General features: G+C 37.7%; 2 protein-coding genes and 2 pseudogenes across 2 annotated transcripts; all 4 read right to left on the reverse strand.

Annotated features, from left to right (window-relative positions):
- Nucleotides 1-1974: 1974 nt before the first annotated feature.
- On the reverse strand, nt 1975-2427 carry LOC122750621 (annotated as a pseudogene).
- A 544-nt stretch (nt 2428-2971) lies between these two features.
- LOC122750629 lies at nt 2972-6388 on the reverse strand (annotated as a pseudogene).
- Nucleotides 6389-11246: 4858 nt separating this feature from the next.
- Nucleotides 11247-11798, reverse strand: LOC122750636 (interferon tau-2-like). Its single transcript, XM_043997393.1, has one exon. It carries the CDS (start codon nt 11796-11798, stop codon nt 11247-11249), a length of 552 nt encoding a protein of 183 aa, XP_043853328.1.
- A 7961-nt stretch (nt 11799-19759) lies between these two features.
- On the reverse strand, nt 19760-20311 carry LOC122750646 (interferon tau-2-like). The gene has a single exon (XM_043997402.1). It carries the CDS (start codon nt 20309-20311, stop codon nt 19760-19762), a length of 552 nt encoding a protein of 183 aa, XP_043853337.1.
- Between the last annotated feature and the right edge of the window lie 412 nt (nt 20312-20723).

Below are 20723 nucleotides of genomic sequence, written 5' to 3' on the forward strand. Positions count from 1 at the left end.
TCCTTTTGTTCTGATTCTTCTCTCACAATATTACTAATGTGGAAATATGTTTAACTTGACTGTAATATATAACCTATATCAGATTGCTTTCTGGCTTTGGGAGGGGGGAAGGAAGGAGGGTGGAAGAAAAATTTGGAATTCAATATCTTATAAAATGAATGTTGAAAACTATCTTTACATGTAATTGGAAAAAAATTAAATACCATTCGAAAATAGGACAGCTCCCTTTTGAATGGTAGTAGGGGGCTGAGTTCAAATAATTTTCCTTGAGTAGAAAAAGGAGTGGTTGGATGTAAAATTAAATGCAGAAATTCTAGTTGCTCAAACAGCAAGAGCCTGAAAAGTTTTTCATTATTCACTTGGAAAATGGGATTTTGTTTGTTTTTTAATTCCCTACAACTACTACCTATCTTCTTTTTTTGTTGTTTTTTTTGGGGGGGAGTGCAGGGCAATGAGGGTTAAGTGACTTGCCCTGGGTCACACAGCTAGTAAGTGTCAAGTATCTGAGGCCATATTTGAACTCAGGACCTCCTGAATCCAGGGCTGGTGCTTTATCCACTGCGCCACCTAGCTGCCCCATCTTCTTTTTTTTAACCAACAAGTTGTATTAGTATTAATAATTGCTTTGCTTTTAAATTCACAATTCACAAATAACTACTCACCTGGTTTTGATTTTATAAATCTCCACATTGGGCACACTTATAGTACTGGAATACATCTAATAATAACAATAATAGTAACAACAATAAGAACAGAAATAATAGGAGGAGAAGGAGAAGAAGAAGAAGACAAGTGATCATCAATCCATTGAAAAGGTTTGAAAATATGTACAATGTGCAATAATTGCTGGCCACAGACTTCTGCAAGGGATGGGTTGGGATTGTTTTCTCATATCTTTCATTTGAATCATGATTATTTGTTAAAAGTGTATAACATTCATTTTTGATTAGTGTGTGTCCTTTCTCTTTATATTTTTGTAATTATTATGCATATTGTTTTCTTGGCTCTGCGTACTCCACTCTTCACCACTTCAAATAGATCTTTCTATGCTTTTCTCATTCAGCACATTCATCTTTTTGTTACAACAGAATAATATTTCATTACATTCATGTACTACAATTTGTTGAACCATTCTGCTTTTGATAAGCATCTATTTTTTCCTATTCTTTGCTATTTCAAAAATTTTTCTTTGGGTTATATGCATAATTTCTTCTTACTAATAATCCCATTGGGGGATGAGTGCAATTATGTAATCCCGAAGTCAAAAGAATGGAAATTTTACTCACTTTATTTAGATAATCCCAAAATGATTGACCCTACCAAAATCAAAGCATTGTCTCTAAGACATCCTACCCTTGAAAACACTTACTTCAGAATTAGGTCTATCCTTCCTTTACACTATCAGTCATCTGAGGACAATGACTATGACATTTTGCATTTCTACATATTCAGTAAGAAGCACAGTGAGTTGAATTCAGCATGTTTTAAAAATATGTTTGTAAAATGCATTCTTGGAAATAATTTTCTTTGAACCCTTTTGGAGCAATCAGTCTTTTTGCATGAGATTTATTAACAATAATTTTATTACTAAGATATAGATCTTCAAAAGAAAACATCTTATATGGGAAGTATAAGAATGAACAGTAGGCTCAATATAAATACACAAAATAACTTTGTTTCCCCTCAAAAACAAAAAACTGTAAAGATATACTGATTAGAATAAATAATAAAAACAAATAGATTCATCAATAAGTATGAATTATGAAATATTCAGGTGAGAATTCTCTGTACTAAAATGTACTTTCAGTTCATGAATGGCAGCTTATGTTTTTAAATAAGTCAGTGAGTACAAATGTCTTTCTGTGGAAACATTTTTTTCTAATGATTTCTAAGTTTTAAGGAAGCAGCCAATTATTTGAGGACCTGAAAGTCCATTTCTATTTCTTCAATCCCTGAACTTTTTTGTGAGTTGGCTCATGAACAAAGGCACAGTGGCTGGACTCTTCTCTTTAGGTACTGGCTGGGATTTTCACTTCCTAAGGAAGGCTCTTCCCACTCCACATCCTCTCTAAGACACCTCTCCAGTTGTTCCAGCTGCATATTCAGTCCAAGGAGCAATTGTTTGAGCTGGATCTGACTCCAAGCAGCAGGAGTGGCACTCAGGCTGAAGAGGGTAAAGATCTGCTGGAGCATCTCATGCACAATGACTGGGGCATTTTGCCTCTGGAGCTGGCTGCCCTGCATGGCTTCCTTTGGGAAGTTGAAGTTGGTCCTGTCCTTCAGACATGGCTCTAGGGGAAATGTGTTCATTTGGTTCAGAAGTGAGAAGTCTTCCTACATGCCCTGAGTCAGGTCACAGCCCAGGGAGCAGAAGGTGCTGGAGCAGAGCAGCACCAGGGCAACTGGCACCAAGCTCCAGGACTTCATGTTGATGTTGAGGGTAGTTTGGGGTTGAGCTGGGAGACCAGTGAGCCCTTGTCTCAACTTCTTTGGTTACCTGGCCTCTAAGTCCCTCTGTCTTATATAGTGCTAAGTGTAATTTTCTTTTCACTTTCTAATTCTTTTACTTACTTTCCATATTGTACTCAGAAGATGTCATTGAAATTCCTCCTTTCTTTATTTGTGGAACTGCAACCAAATAGACTTTTTAAAAGAGGCTTCTGTGTATTTATTGTTTTACAGCAGAATGCCCAACACAGATCATCATAACTGCCAAATAGTCAGCTGTGCAAAATATATATATATATATATGGGGGGGTGGGGGTGGATGGGTGTGTAGTGCTTAAGTACAAATGGGAGACATGATTTTTAAAAAAATAAATACTTACATACAAATTTATGGTCCTACAAAAGGAGCATTTAAACGAGATGGTCTAAGTTGATCTGCCTCTTTGGACCCACAATAACTGTTATTTTCCCCAAAACCAATAGAATCAATATACTGAATCATCATCAGCTCCACTGTGTGAATAATGGATCACAATAAATGAGTCCCTTTTTCTAAGAGCTTTCCTTGGCTCCTCTACAAACATGATCTGTCCTGGATAAAAAGACAACAGGAATTTCTTGAAGGTCAGTGGTCCAAATTGCTAAGTATGGTTAAGTATTCTACATGATCTATATTCACTGGTTCCATTTTTAGTTAGGATGTACTTAGATTACTTTCTTCAATTCATCATACAGGACAAGCACAAAAGCTCCACCCATGCCTCTAAGAACATTGGACCATGGGGCAACTAGGTAGTGAAGCACCGGCCCTGGAGTCAGGAGTACCTGAGTTCAAATCCAGCCTCAGACACTTAACACTTACTAGCCGTGAGACCCTGGGCAAGTCACTTAACCCCAATTGCCTCACTAAAAAAAAAAAAAAAAACATTGGACCAGGCACCCTTGAAGAAAGCTCTGCCACCTTTATCTTTAGCAATCTTCTTCCAGCAGTCAATTGTCCCAGTGCACATGATATCAGCACCTTTGCACCCAGACTGTATCATCATTCGCTGCCTTACTGTATCAAAGGGATAGGAAACGACACCTGCTACAGCCATCACTGATTGTGCAATCATCCCACTTATCACAATATGAGTGTTCTTTGGATCTGGGAGCATACCTTTTGCTGTATCATAGATTCCAAAGTAGGCTGCTCTCTAGATAATGATACCCTGCACTGAGACATTGAAACCTTGATACAAGCCATGAATTCCATCAGAGTTGGTGATTTTCACAAGGCAGTCTCCCAGGACTTTAAATTCTCTTTCAGTGCCAGATTTCCCAACATCAGCTGCCAAGTGGGTTCTCGCAAAATCCAAGGGGTAGACAAAGCAGAGAGAAGTGGCTCCAGCTTCACCACCAGAGGCAAGATTGCCAGCAAAATACCTCCAAAATTGTGTATGCTTGTCCACTCCTCCCCAAAACACCTGCTTATCCTTATCCTTAAAGGAAAAGTTAAGGGCCTGGGTGGGGAAATATCTGATAACATCTGCTAAATTACCTCACCAGAAAGAAAGCATCCCTTGTTCCTTTGGAATTCAGACTATACAATCCATTATGCCTTTGTACTGCTTATCTACAGCAATTTGTTTGCTTGCATGCTGCACCTGCAATAGTAGCTTGACTCTCTTGGTGGGGGCCACCGCAGTCTTGGAGATAGCAGCAGCAATGCCACCAGCCAGAAAGTTCTTGGTGAATGAGATGGCCTGTTCTGTTATGGTTACAGATGGGAAAAGTGTTGGAGATGGAAAAAGAAAGCCGGTGAGAGAGGGCTGAAAGCTGAAGAACTCATTGCTATCTGCACAGCCACTTGCTACAGCTCAGACTGAAAAGGAACCAAATAGACTTTTAAGAGGGTTGACAAATGTAGCTCTTTGTGGTCATAAAAGAAACTCATACTTCTCATAGACTATAATTCAATGCAAATAGCAATGAATCAAGGAAGCAGAGACAAAAACTATAGACCTTAAAGAGGCAATCACATAATACTAAACAAATGTGTCAAAAAACAAAGTAGAGAAACAGTTCTAAAGGAGTGCTCAGAAGAAAAATTACGTTTACAAAATATTATGAGCACCAATGAACAGAACTGGTTTTTTTGTTGTTTTGTTTTGTTTTTTGGTCAGGCAATGAGTATTAAGTGACTTGCCCAGGGTCACACAGCTAGTAAGTGTCAAGTGTCTGAGGCCGGATTTGAACTCAGATCCTCCTGAATCCAGGGCCAGTACTTTATCCACTGCATCACCCAGCTGTCCCCCTGAACAGTTTTTTAAAATGTAGTAAAGAAACCCAAACAGGACAAAAAAGGAAATCTAGAAAATTCAAGAAAAAATAGATAAATTAGAATCTTAAAAGTATATAGAATTGATAAATTGAAACAAAAAACAATTGACTTTTTAAAAAATCTAATAAAATGTATATACCTTTAACCAACTCAATTAAGAAGACAAGTGTGCAAAAAAATACACCAAAACAGTCATAAAATCATAAAAACAGAAAAGCAAAATAATTTTCAGATCTTGCTGTAGCAAATTATATACCAATAAAACAGAATCCAAAAGTAATATGGCATTATGTACAAAAACATGTTACCAAATTTAAGAAACACCAAATGGAAACCTTAAATAATCCAGTCTCAATAAAATGAATTCAAATATTTGTAAACAAACAACCAAAGAAAATAACACAAATGTTATTAAATTATAGGAGAATTCTGCCATCTGTTAAGAAGACAATAGCTATGCTACTCTAATTATTCTAAAAAAATTGAGAAACACTCTGAAATCTTCTTTAGAGGCAATATATTCTTAGGAAGAATAAATGAAAGATGGAAAACTATACATTGATATCAGGAAGAATAAATGAAACAAAAATATAAATTGATACCATTAAGAATATTTATTCAGGGGCAGCTAGGTGGTGCAGTGGATAGAGCACCAGCCCTGGATTCAGGAGGACCTGAGTTCAAATCCGACCTCAGACACTTAACACTTACTAGCTGTGTGACCTTGGGCAAGTCACTTAATCCCAATTGCCTTAAAAAAAAATTAAAAAAAAAAAAAAGAGCTGCTACAAGAATATTTATTCAGGGGCAGCTAGGTGGTGCAGTGGATAGAGCACTGGCCCTGGAGTCAGGAGGACCTGAGTTCAAATCTGGCCTCAGACACTTAACACTTACTAGCTGTGTGACCTTAGGCAAGTCACTTAACCCCAATTGCCTCACACAAAAAAAGAATATTCAAATATTTTAAAATAAAAACTTGACAAATAAACCATAGCAATTTATGGGGGAACCATTCTTTATGAGCAAATTGGATTTAAACTTAATATGTAAGAATAGTTCAATATCAAGAAAATAAGCAACTTAAAAAGCATTCAGAACTATGATCTAACAGATGACAAAGATCTTGACAAAGAAACAATGATTTACGTTTAAAACTGTACAACATTTAGGAATAGATAGATTTATATATGGTAAAAAAAACTATCTAAAATTAAAAGAAAGTGCTGTAGCCAAGATGGCAAAGAAAAGGCAGGGACTTGCCTGAGCTCTCCAAAATTACCCTTCAAACAACTTTAAATAATGCCTCAAAATAAATTCTGGAGGAGCAGAACCCACAAAAGCATGAGGTGAAACAACTTCCCAGCCCAGACAACTTAGAAGTACTAGAAGGGGGCGGCTAGGTGGCACAGTGGATAAAGCACCAGCCCTGGATTCAGGAGTTCCTGAGTTCAAATCCAGCCTCAGACACTTGACACTTACTAGCTGTGCAACCTTGGGCAAGTCACTTAACCCCCATTGCCCCGCAAAAAAAGAAGAAGAAGTACTAGAAGAAATGTCCTGCTGGGGTGAGTACTGAGCAGAGTCAGCTCTAGCAGAAGGGGCTCCAGCATCAGCCATGTCACAGAAAAACTGCAGCAGGCCTTGGGGGTCATTGAATCAGTGGCTGTAACGGTCCCTGCTAGACTTCTGAGCCCACAAATGGTAAAGAATTTGGATAGATGGTCAGGAGAATACAGGTGTTCCTTTGCTGGCACTGAGTAAAGAACTCTGTTGCATTGCCCTTACAGGGATCCAGGTCATAATTGCACTAGCACACTAGAGCTTGCTGCCACAAGAGAACAGGGAACCTGGTGACAGTTTCAGGACACAAAAGAGTGCTTCTAGTCATTCACAGACCAGATCACATCTCTCCTTACATCATACCACCTTGGGATAACTGAAAACTCAAAGACTCCCATAACTAGCTCTGAAAACTGCTGCACCAAAAATCCTTAAGCTTATAACATTGCCCCATCTATCCAGGAACAGAACCCAGCTTTAACATATAAAGTTAAAAGTCAAGAAATAAGCTGGAAATATGAGGAAAACATGGGCGCGTGCATATGCACACACACGCGCACACACACACACAGATCCTGAGGCATATTCAATCAAATAGAGGGCTTTTAAGTATTCTTGATGAAAACACCAGAGCTTAATAGAAAATTTAACCTTCAAATCTAAGTCTTAAGGGAAGCATGAAAAGTCAAACAGGAAAGAGAAAGTCCTAAGGGATTCAATAAGGTTAAAGTATTTGTATTCCTACATGAGAAGATGATACACGTACCTCTTAAAATCTTTGTTATTACTGCAGTAGACAGAGGGTACAGAGTTGAATATGATGGGATAATATCTAAAAAATTAAAATGAAGGGGTAAGAAATAGAAATGCACTGAGAAGGGGAAATGGAGAGGTAGAGTGGAATAAATTATCTCACATAAAACAGGTGCAAAAGAGTTATCCCACTGCAAGGAAACATGGGGTAGCTGCAGAGGGGGAGTGCTTGAACCTTACTCTCATTGGAATTGGGTTAAAGAAAGAATACCTTACACACTCAGGTAGGTAGAGAAATGTATCTTACTCAACAGGAAAGCAGGAGGAAAAGGAGATAAGTGAAGGGGGCTGGTAGAAAGGAGGGCAGAGAGGAGGAGGCAGGAGTCAGAAGCAAAAACATGCCTAAGGATGGATCAGTAGAAATGAAAGAGGAGACACAGAAACACAGATAGAGTAAGGTAAATGGGGTATGAAATAAGAGAAAAATACAGTATTAGAGTAAGTAATACAGTAATTACAATAAGTAATAAAAACACTATAGATAAATATAGTAAAATAAAAATACAGTAATTATGGTAAGTAATCATAACTGAAAAATTTTGGGCAAGTTTCTCTGATAAAGACCTTGTTTATCAAATATATAGGAACAATTATCAAATGTATAAAAATAAGAGCCATTCTCCATTTGATGAATGGCCAAAATTTATGTATAGTCAATACTCAGAAGGAGAAATGAAAGTCATCCTTGGTCATATTAAAATATGCTCTAAATCACAATCAATTAGAAAAATGCAAATCTAAACAACCCTGAGAACGTGCAGTTTCCATTATTTTTTAAAAATCTTTCTTTTTATATTGCCTACATTTTCCACTGTATCCATCTTAACTTCTCTTCCCAGAGAGTTAGCCTCAATAATAAAGGAGAAAAATAGGAAGAAAAAAAGGTCAGCAAAACTAAACAGTGATTTAAAAAGTCTGGCATCATGTGCAAAGTACACCACGAATGGTCCTTCACCTCTACAAAGGAATGGGAGGATGTCTGTTTTCATGTCTATTCCTCAAGAGCAAATTTGGTTTTTTGTTTTTAACATTTGTAGCATTCAATGTTCATGATTTTGTTGGAGATGGTGTTTCTTCTTTCCATTTATATTGTGTCATTTTGTGTATATTGTTTTGCATTGTTCTGTTAACTTCACTTGAATCAGTTCATACCTCTTTCCAAGCTTTTCTTTATTTATGTCACTTACTGCCATTGTGACCATAAACCTATCTAAGCCTCAAGCTTTTCTTCTATAAAACAAGGTGTTCAAGCATGGTGGTCCCACACCTATAATCCAAACTACTAGGTTTTAGGGATTTTAAGTTATCACTTTTCTTTACATGAACAACCACAAGAAGGGACAGAAATCCAACTTTGCACCATCATGAACAAGTGAACAGCTCAGGCGCTGATTAAACACACTCAAAAACCCCATAATCCTTTGAGAGGAAATTAGTGTATTACCTTCCATTATTGTCTTTCAGAGGCTTTGGAGAAAACTATAAACAGGAATTCCCCCTATTTGCAGAGGAAAGGTCCAGATGAAAGTGTAGACTTCAGAGAAGATAAGTGGATGTATGTAATGATTGAGATGAAGCAAATATCCTCCTCATAAAATAAATCTATCAAATTCAGATACCCAAAACTTTTCTGACAGAAGAAACCTTGGAAATGGCCAAATTGAATCCCTTCCATCTGGAGATGAGGAAACGGAAGCAAAATGAGTCCAGGTAAGTTTCCTTGAGCCTGCTAATCAATGATAAAGCCAGAAGTAGAACTCAGGTTTTTTGATACCCAATGCAGTGATTCCATTACACCAAGATCTCTAAGGTCAAATAAGAAAAAGAGAAACCCTTATTGAAGAGCAGCAAATATAATTCTTTTACCTTCCTCTGCTCCCTATGCTCCTCTTATCCCAAGCCCTATGTGAAAAGGCCAGAAAAGAGTGAGCATAGACATGGGGCAAGTTACCATCAGTGAATCACAGAGAAAAGATCTGACCCTTCATCTCTCCATGAATGTATAACAGCTCCCTGGCCTTACTTCAGGAATGAGAATACTGGGCTGAACTAAAAGAATTGTGTCTGAACAGAAAGCAGCACGGATGAAAGTAAAAGGAAACATCAATACTTCATCATGCAAAGACCTAAAAGGGGTGTTTTCATGACATCATGTGAAATGTGGGATTGAATTTTCTCTTATTGCCTGGAATCTTTTTTTTTTTTTCATTCAGGATTATAAAAGCTATTCACTTACCCTTCTCATTTACTTTGATCTTTGTGTCTTTTATCCTTTAAATTGTCCACTACGAAAACACTAACGGTACTAGAGAGTCATCTACTAATAATAATGATAATAATTAATAGTAACTAAAATAATATGTGCCAAATGTCATCTAATTTGATTCTCAAAACAACGACTCTGTGAAGTAACTGCTAATATTTCCTCCATTTTACTGATGAGGAAAATAAAGTTGAAAGAGCTGAAGGGACTTGCCCATGGTTGCCTAGTTAGTAACTGCCTGGGTCAGGATGATAAGATCTCCTTGACTCCAGATTTTGCTTGTGTTTGTATTCCCAGTGCTTAGTACAATGCCTAGTATATTGTAAATACTTAATGTATGCTTGTTGGAAGACTGACCTGACTGAATTTTTTAAAATTTGTATTGTGTGTTCTTAAGTGGTTAGCTGAGCCAATCTCTTTTGAGGAAACTTAAAATCTCCCTGTCAAGAATTCCTCTAGTACTTCAGGGCATAATGTAATTCTGAGCACACTATTATGTGGGAACAGGTGTATCTGGAGAGCTTTGTCATTAACAAGATATCCTATCACCCTTTAGGCTGTGTGTAAGGAAATCCTTTATGAAAATGGCAAGTACTTGCTAGTGAATATATGTCATCTTGTTCTATGTTTTGCTTTTTATTGTTATAAATTGTATTATTGAACAAAAATTTTGAATGTATTTGGTTAGGTCTAGTTTTTTTTTCCTTAACTATACCTTTTTTTCAATTATCAATTCATTTACTCACATGACATATAGAGACTAAACTGATGCAGACTACAGGTGGTACTTCTGTTCTCATCACTAGGATAAATTAAGTCAACAAGTCCAGTCCAATTCTCTCTTTTTTTTTTTTACAGATTTTTTCAAATCACCATGGTGTTCCCCAGTATCCCCCCCTCCTTCTATATGCCTGAGAACTCTTCCATATAACAAATAGTATTAAAGACCAAAAAGAGAAGAGGTAAATTTTCCATAAGTAATGAATATACTGAAAAAGTCTAAAAATATTTGCAATATCCAACAAATGTGGATATGTCAAGTTTACAAAGGGTTGGGTATGAAAGGTCTTATCTCTCTTCTTCTGAGTCTTGGTTATTCTTTTACATTTTGAAACATTCACTTTGATTGTTATTTGTGTGGGTGGTCATTCTTTCCCAATTACATTGTAGTCATTGTGTATATTGTTTCATTCTCTCTGCTTACTTCCCTCTGCATCATTTCATGTATATTCAAGCTGCTTTGTATTCATCACATGCGTCATTTCTTACAACACACCTTTTTATATCCATTGAGCAGCACAATGCTTGAATCTGAGTGTTTTAGTAAGTGCTTGTTGAATTGCATTCTTGCAATGAATCTTCTCTGAACTCTTATGGATTAACAAATCAGCCTTTTCATATGAGGTTTATTAATAAAATAATTTATTAGTAAAATAGAATTATTGAAAAGAATGCATTTTACATGAGAAATATAATAAACAATAAGCTCAATATAAATAGTACAGTAATGTTCCTTCTATGAAAAATAAATACAAATATTAGCATGAGAATAAATAGTACAAATAAATGAACAATTAAATAAATAAATAGAGATAAATAAATAAATGGATAATGAACGGGGGCAGTACATTATAAAATATTCAGTTATTGAACACAGATGATGATTCTCTGTATTCAAAGCCTCTTTCAATAGAGGAATGAATGGCAACTTATATTATAATGAAATTATTCAATGAAGACAGATATTTTCAGTTGATGGAGAACCAAATCTTTCTAATAATTGTTTAATTTTAGGAAGCAGCCAATTATTTGAAGAACTGAAAGTCTATTTTTTCTTCCTTAAGGCCTGAGTTTTCCTGTGAGTTTGTTCATGAAGAGAAAGACCCTTCTGATCTCTACCCGCACAATCTCCCAGGCACAGCGGCTGTATTCTTTGCCCTTCAGGTACTGGCTTATTCCTTGGAAGTAGCTCTTCAGGGCCAGGCTGGGGTTCTCCTTTCCCAAGGAAGCCTCTTCCCATTCCACATCCTGTCTAAGACAGCTCTCCAGTTGTTCCATCTGCTGATCCAGTCCACTGAGCAGTTGCATGAGCTGGGTCTGATTCCAAGCAGCAGGAGTGGCATTCAAGCTGAAGAGGGTAAAGATCTGCTGGAGCATCTCATGCACAATGACTGGGGCACTTTCCCTCTGGAGCTGGCTGCCCTGCATGGCTTCCTTTGGGAAGCTGAAGTTGGTCCTGTCCTTCAGACATGGCACTAGGGAAAATGTGCTCATTTGGTTCAGAAGTGAGAAGTCTTCCCGCATGCCCTGAGTCAGGTCACAGGCCAGGGAGCAGAGGGTGCTGGAGCAGAGCAGCACCAGGGCCAGTGGCAACAAGCTCCAGGATGTCATGTTGAGGCTGAGGAGAGTTTGGGGTTGAGCTGGGAGACCAGTGAGCCTTTGTCTCAGCTTCTTGGGTTATCTGGCCTCTGGGTCCCTCTCCCTTATATAGGCCTAAGTGTGATTTTCTTTTCACTTTCTTCTTTCTTTTACTTACTTTCCATATTGTTCAAAGAAGATGTCATTAAAGTCTCTTTTTTTTTCATATTTGTGAAACTCCAACAAAATTTCCCCTAAAATAGGGTTTACAGATGAAGCTTTTTGAGATCAGACATCCTATTTTACTTATTTTTTTTTATTGCATTCCCTTCTAGGGCTCATATAATCATTTGCTAAAGACCAAAAAAAGAATGAAAGAAAGTAAAAATCAGTACACTTGAGTATGTATTCAGATATTAAGTCTTTCTGTGGAGGCAGATAGCCTGTTCAGAATCATGAGTCCTCTGGGATTGTCTTTGATCACTTTATTACTGAGAATAGCTAAGTCATCCACAATTCTTCATAGAATATTACTGTTACTATCTATAATGTTCTGCTGCTTCTGCTCACTACCCTTTGCATCAGTTCCTATGAGACTTTCCATGTTTTTCTTTTCTTTTCTTTCTTTCTTTCTTTCTTTCTTTCTTTCTTTCTTTCTTTCTTTCTTTCTTTCTTTCTTTCTTTCTTTCTTTCTTTTTGGGCAATGATGGTTAAGTGACTTGCCCAGGGTCACACAGCTAGTAAGTGCCAAATGTCAGGTTCTCCTGAATCCAGGACCTGTGCTTTATCCACTGCACCACCTATCTGCCTCCCCCGTGTTTTTCTAAAACCATCATGCTTGTCATGTCCTATGACACAGTAATATTCCATCACCATCATATACTACAACTCATGGAGCCATTGCCCAATGATGAGCATCCCCTCAATTTGCAATTCCTAGCCACCATGAAAAGAGCTGTTATAAATATTTATGTACAAGTACATCTTTTCCCTTTTTTTATGATCCCTTTGGAATATAGATGTAGCAGTAATACTGCAGGATCCAAATGTATGAGTTGTTTTATAGCCCTTAGGGCATAGTTCCCAATTGTTCTCTAGAATGGGTAAATCAGTATACCACTCCACCAATAGTATATTGCTGTGACTTTTCTTAATAAAATATCCTTTCCTGGCCACCACTTCCCTAAATGTATTGCCTCCAACTATGAGAGTATAAGATCCTAAATTAGGGTCAAAGGGTCAATTAGCAGTGTAGACAAGATACTTTTTTTAGACACAATGAGCTCCTCCAAAAGGTATTAGGCACTAGATATAGAATGACTACAGCTAATTTCATAAGACAAAACAGGAAAGTCACCTGACAAGGTAAAATCCTTATGAATGAACCTCAGAGATTCCTAATCATTAAAGTGCTGGTCCTTCACCCCTTTACTAGTCCCCAGCAAGCTCTTGCATAATGTGTACAAATTAAACTAGGTACTTATTCCTTGGATCATATTGGAATCCTTGGCTCATCTAGTGACTAAATAGCATTCCCACAGAGAAGGAAAGTCAGCTTGCAATAGGGGATAGTGACCTTGTGACAAATTTCTTCTGGTGCAATGTGAGACCCCTTCTCTGGGAGAATGCTGTACCTCCCTACACAATGTCCTGATCAGTGAGAAGGGTTGTATGAGCTTCTGGGGACAAGTAGCCTTTCAGGATGATGTGAGCATATGCTGGTGTGTGGGTATGTGTGTGTGTGTGTGTGTTTGTGCTCAGGTACGTGAACTCACAGATGAGATTACATACTTAATGAGAAAGGGCACAATCATCTAGAAGACAAGTGCTTTCAAACAAAATAAAAATAAAAAATTGTCATTAAAGTAAAACAAAGGCACTATGCTTAATGGAAGCATAACAATTAATGAATTAAACCATATATCCACTGTGCTTTAGAGCTTCAAGATTCATAAAGAAAACTTAACTGAATTGCCAAAATACAAAAACATTTACATGAGCTTGTGGAATTGAACTACTGACACATCACAATAAGCCTAAGTTTGAGGACTCAGAGTCAACAGAAATGATTTCTAAAGTCCCTTCTAGCTCCAGCAATTGCAATCTCAATCTCTCTCTCTCTCTCTCTCTCTCTCTCTCTCTCTCTCTCTCTCTCTCTCTCTCTCTCTCTCTCTCTCTCTTTTGGTGAGGCAACTGGGGTTAAGTGACTTGCCTAGGGTCACACAGCAAGTAATTGTTAAGTGTCTGAGGCTGGATTTGAACTCAGGTCCTCCTGACTCCAGGGCTGGTGCTCTATCCACTGTGCCACCTAGCTGCCCCTCCAACAATCTCTCTCTCTCTCTCTCTCTTTTATTTTTAGTGAGGCAATTGGGGTTAAGTGACTTGCTCAGGGTCACACAGCCAGTAAGTGTTAAGTGTCTGAGGCTGGATTTGAACTCAGGTACTCCTGACTCCAGGGCTGGTGCTCTATCCAATGTGCCACCTAGCTGCCCCCCAACAATCTCTTAATCTGTGATTTATGACTAGTGCCTAAATGAGAAGCAAGTTTTCTGTGAAGTTAGATTGGTGAGACTCTATCTAGGGCAACCAAAAACAACTTTTAATAATAAGATTGAGCTCAATTCTTACTCTGCAGAGTAAGGCAGGGAATCTCTGTCCCATGGATTCCCCTTTGATACTTGCTAAACTGTGAGAAAAACAGGGTCATCTTGGTGTTGTGGGGTACCCACACAAATAGCCTATCTTGGCATTTCCTTAATAACTGATTGTGCCTTCATGTGTGAATGATCTGTACCCTTGAACCTCCATAGAATCCCCCTCAGCTAACTCTTCTAGCCTCCAGATACAACTCGTTGCCTTGCCTAGGCTCCAGGCCTTATTTACATCAGGACCATTTGGCTTTGGTCTCTCTGGGTACCCAAGGTTGCTGAGTTCATTGCACTGGGTGTACCTCAGCTAAATTTACTCCCCATGATGAGAGGGGAAATTACTTTCTCTACTTCTGTTTTCAATATGTTTGACATGAGTTCAGTTTCTTTTTGGTTTCTCATGTCCTTTTTACTTTTGAGGAATTTCTCACCTAGAGAAAATAGAATTCTGAGGCTTTAAAATCTTGAAACATAAATTCCATATCCTTTTTGATCATTTACCTTTCTTCATTTGAAAAACCTCAAGGAGGAACAGAAATTGCTCTATTTTTATTAATGGGACCAGTGTCATCACTGGTTCATTATGGAGTCACTTATGATTCCCTTCTCCTTCACCCTCTACATGCAGCTAATTCCCCAGTTCTGTTGTAGCAACCTCTTCAATATGCCTTGCATTGAGTCTGTCTCAGCTTCCACAACAACTATCCTGGTCCCAAATTCAATGATTTAAGGAGAATTTCAGTCTGACATTGCCAATAAAGGGAAAAAGCCTGGAGTCCACCATAGTCACAGTACCCATAATATCCATGAAAAGCCTACAAATTAAATGAAACACAGCAATAGTTTAAGATATAAAAAATTACTGACAAAAACTTAATTGAAATATAAGCAAATATATGTGACATTCTCTGGAATTACTATCTTTTTCCCTCTTAAATTTAATCATTTTTCCCAATTAACAAGTATTTATTTTCTCTCCCTCCCACTTCTTCACCCCTCTCCCTATTGAAGAATAATGGATAAAAAGAAAATCCTCATTAAAAATATGATTATAGTCAAACAAAATGAATTTCCAATTTGCACATATCTAAGATGGTATGTATCATGAAGTTTATCACCTTTCTGCCAGGAAATGGAAAGTGTGCTTCCTCGTCAGTTCTATAGAATTCTACTTTGTCATTTCATGGATGATATTCTAAAGTCTTTCAAAGTCATTTTTAATGATATCCTTGTCATTGTACACATTTTGGTCCCAATTTTGCTCCGTTCACTCTGCATCATAGAGTTTGTGGAGGCATTCCCAATTTCTTCTGAAACTGTTCACTCTTACTCATGGCATAATGATATTCTTTTTTATTAATATCTCACTATTCAGCTATTCTCCGAAAGATGAGAACCCCTTAGTTTCTCTATTTTTGTCTACTACAAAAAGAGCTGCCCAAAATATTCTTATACATACATATACATCTGTGTGTATTACCTTTTCCTGTTTCTTTCTTTTTTTTTTTTTGAGGCTATAGACTTACTTAGTGCTATTACTGGGTCAAAGGGTTTAAGCCTGTGACCTGTGACTAGTGGAAACTGTCAAGATAATGGAATGTGAGATGAAATTTAGCAGATACTCAGGAGCCCACCTGAGTGGATTACTGGCTGATTTGACTGGATTAATAGTTGACTATATTCTAAGCACATCTGGCTAGTACTTGAGAGTACTTAAGAAAGCATGGTTCTCAGAATCTAAAAAAACTTTGAACTTCTGGCCCAGTCAACCAATCAGCTTGAAGAACCTCCCATTTCTGGGAGGGGACAGGAAGGAGGAAGGAGAGCCTGCGCAGAGAGTGCTGTCTCTTTGGGTTGCCCCATCATGAACAAGTGAACAGCCCAGGTGCTGATTAAACACATTCAAAAAATATAGCCCTTTGAGAGGAAATCAAGGTATTCCCTTCCATCGTTGTTTTTATATGCTTCTGGGAAAACTATGAGGTGGAATTCCCTCTATTTGTGGAGGAAAGATCCCAATTTTTAGAGGAAAGTGTGGGCTACAGAGAGAAAATTAGTTTATGTATGTAATGGTTGCAATGAAGCCATCATCCTCCTGATAAAATAATTCTATCAAATTCAGACACCAGAAACTTTCTAGACAGAAGAGATCTTGGAATTTGCCAAATCTAATCCCATCAGTCTGGAGATAAGGAAACTGAAGTAAAGAGAGGCCGGGTAATTTTACTTGAGCCAGCTAATTAGTGATAAAGCTAGCACTAGAATTCAGGTCTCTTGGTACCCAGTCCAGTGATTCCATTACACCAAGGTCTCTAAGGTCAACTAAGAAAAAGAGAAATTATTTTTTTTTCTTCCTTTGATCCCTATGCTCCTCTTATCCCAAGCCCTACCTGCAAAAAGGACAGAAAAGAGTGAGCATAGACACGGGACAAATTTCCATCAGTGAATCATAGAGAAAAGATGTGACCCTTTATCTCTTCATGAATGTATGACAGCTCCTTCTCCCTACTTCAGGAATGAGAATATTGGGCTGAGCTAAAAGAATTGTGCCTCAACAGAAAATGACACAGATGAATGTCAAATGAGATGTCAATACCTCTATATTTGAGGCCCTAAAAGGGGTGTTTTCATGAATCACATGAAATGTGGGATTTTATTTTTTCTTATACTATGTTACAACTATTGCCTACAAACTTTTTTCCATTCAGTATTACTACTATTATTATCAGTATTATTACTGTTACTATTATCAGTATTATTACTATTGCCTAAGCTACTTTTCTATTCACTTAAAATTTTTCATTTACTTTGATATTTGTGTATTTGACCCAATTTAAATTGTCCGTTATGGAAACACTCAATGTACTAGGCTCCATCTTCTAACAATAATGATAATTATTATTGATAATAATGGTAGCTGACATGTCATCTAATTTGATTTTCACAACTACAAGCCTGTGAAGTAGGTGGTAATATTTTCTCCATTTTACTAATGAGGAAAATGATGTTGAAAGAGCTGAAGGGACTTGCCCATAGTTGCCTAGCAGCTAGTAAGTGCCTGGGTCAGGATGTTAAGATCTCCCTGACTCCAAGTTTACCATAATATCCACTGGGCCATCTGGATGCCTTCTCAATTTGCTGGCATTTCATGCATACTGGAGGGGCAGGCAGGCTTTCCATCAGTGACCCTTCACCCCACCAGTCCATTTGCTTTCTAGTCATGGGCCTCAACCATGATATTCTCTTCTCTTCTGTACAGAGCTTGACTGGTGAGGTGTTGAAGCTTTCTCAGGCCCATCCTCTCCCTTTGGGTTCCCTGAACCTTTACTTCCATGGCTACTATGATATTCAGTCATGCCATACAGCATCAATGGAGGAATACTGATGTTTTTTAAAACGTGCCTTTGTTTTAGGGAAAACTTGGGGGTTGTTAAAAGCAGTTCTCAGTATTTCAAAGATGGTACAGCTCATTGTCCTCCTCTAATTCAATCTCAATGGAGCTGGTTTTTCCATCTGTTTTGTATTTCTAAAATATACAGCTTGTCCAAAAGTGTGAGTATACTTTTAAGTGATCAGTGCTTAAAATTCAACTACAGTACTTAAAACTGAAAATCATTCAGTTTTAGGCAATGGTAGCTTAGAACTGTGCTCAGACTATTGGGATACCCTGCATACTGATGGATCAGACCATAATCTAGGTAGAGGGCATTTTCCTACCTACACTTGGGGTGTGTGTGTGTGTGTGTGTGTGTGTGTGTGTGCGTGTGTGTGTGTGTGTGTGTGTGTGTGTGTGTGTATGTTGGTCTATAGGTTGAATTCTTGCTTGATGATGAACCTCATTTAGGAGTCTGGAAAATCCCAGCACATACACAGCACTAATTTACAATGTTAACACAGGAAAATTTTTGAAAATGTCTTATTGTCAATACTATTAGATGACATGCTAGAAGAAAATGAAATGAGCTTGGTTGAAATCAACTCTCCTATAGGCAGAGTTGGTACAGTGGAAAGAATACTGTCCTAGGAATTAAGGGACCTGCAATGGGTCCTAGGTACATTGTATGTGGTGTCTTCTCTATTAGAATGAAACTTTCCTGAGGGCCGGGACTTTCTCAGTTTTTGCTTTTGTTTGTATTCCCAGTGTTTAGTACAATCCCATGTATATTGTAAACACTTAATGTTAGCTTGTTGGTAGACTAACCTGACTGAATTTTTTTTTGATTTGCATTGTTTGTTTAGGCCAGTGGTGTGAAGCTCAAATATAAATGGGGCCACAATACTGTACGTAAGGATTTCTGAAGGTCACATATTGATATAGAAAATCACTTACTAACATTAACTGTGTTCTACTGTATTTTTATTTTGTTAAAAATTTTCCTTTTATATTTTTGATGTAGTTCAGGCACCACGTGGAAATGTTACTCACTACAATGTAGCCAATGGCTCCAGTTGAGCCATTCTTTAGACAATAGCCATCTATTTTGTTTCCAATTCTTTGCTATCACTAAAACCACCATTGTAAATATTGTGCTTTAACTGGACATTTTCTTCTTATCAATGACTTCCTTAGAGTATGAACTAAGAATTGGAAATTCTCAGCCAAAAAGCATAGAAATGTTGATTTCTTTCTTTCCATCATTATCATTTCCTTTCCAGGGTTGTCATACAATTTTACAAATTCACATCTTTGTCTCTATTGTATCTTGCCACTGGATACATGTATTTTGGACACTGGTTGTATTCTTCCTTTAGATTGTCACTTATCTCAGGACATAGTGACTATGTCATGCTGCACCTCTATATATCACTGTGTAGCAAAGTGCCTTGAATTTGAATGTTTTAGTAAGTGTTTGTTGAATTGCATTCTTGTAATGAATCTTTTCTGAACTATTATGGATTACCAAATCAACCTTTTCACATGAGGCTTATTGATAAAATAATTTTATTAGGAAAATAGCATTATTTAAAAGAATGCATTTTATATGAGAAATATAAAAAAGTAACAAAAGGTTCATTATAAATAATACAACAGCGTTCCTTTTATGAACAATAAATATAAATATTAGCATGAGAATAAACAGAAAATATATATATATATAAATAAATAGATAGATAAATAAATGGAAGACTTTACATTATAAAATGTTCAGTTATTGAACACAGATGATGATTCCTGTATTCAAAGCCTCTTTCAAAAAGAGTAACAGCAGTTTATATTATTTTAAAACCTTTCAGGGAATACAGATGTTTTCAGTTGATGTAGAACAATTCTTTCCAATCATTGACTTCTTAATTTTAGGAAGTAGCCAATTATTCGAAGAACTGATAGTCTATTTTTTTTCTTCCTTAAGGCCTGAGTTTTCCTGTGAGTTTGTTCATGAAGAGAAAGACCCTTCTGATCTCTACCTGCACAATCTCCCAGGCACAGCGGCTGTATTCTTTGCCCTTCAGATACTGGCTTATTCCTTGGAAGTAGCTCTTCAGGGCCAGGCTGGGGTTCTCCTTTCCCAAGGAAGCCTCTTCCCATTCCACATCCTGTCTAAGACAGCTCTCCAGTTGTTCCATCTGCTGATCCAGTCCACTGAGCAGTTGCATGAGCTGGGTCTGATTCCAAGCAGCAGGAGTGGCATTCAAGCTGAAGAGGGTAAAGATCTGCTGGAGCATCTCATGCACAATGACTGGGGCACTTTCCCTCTGGAGCTGGCTGCCCTGCATGGCTTCCTTTGGGAAGCTGAAGTTGGTCCTGTCCTTCAGACATGGCACTAGGGAAAATGTGCTCATTTGGTTCAGAAGTGAGAAGTCTTCCCGCATGCCCTGAGTCAGGTCACAGGCCAGGGAGCAGAGGGTGCTGGAGCAGAGCAGCACCAGGGCCAGTGGCAACAAGCTCCAGGATGTCATGTTGAGGCTGAGGAGAGTTTGGGGTTGAGCTGGGAGACCAGTGAGCCTTTGTCTCAGCTTCTTGGGTTATCTGGCCTCTGGGTCCCTCTCCCTTATATAGGCCTAAGTGTGATTTTCTTTTCACTTTCTTCTTTCTTTTACTCACTTTCCATATTGTTCAAAGAAGATGTCATTAAAATCTCTCCTTTTTCATATTTGTGAAACTCCAACAAAATTTCCCCTAAAATAGGTTTTGCTGATCAAGCTTTTTGAGACAAGACATCCTATTTTACTTATTCTTTACCTCATTCCCTTGTGGAGCACATATAGTCATTTGCTAAATGCTGTTAATCTTATCCCTAAAATATTTCTTACTCCTGTCCTCTCCCTACTAGCTCCACTGCCCCATCTGCATTTCAGCCTTCACAAATTC

The sequence above is a fragment of the Dromiciops gliroides genome, chromosome 1 (assembly GCF_019393635.1).
Source record: "Dromiciops gliroides isolate mDroGli1 chromosome 1, mDroGli1.pri, whole genome shotgun sequence".
Lineage (NCBI taxonomy): Eukaryota > Metazoa > Chordata > Mammalia > Microbiotheria > Microbiotheriidae > Dromiciops > Dromiciops gliroides.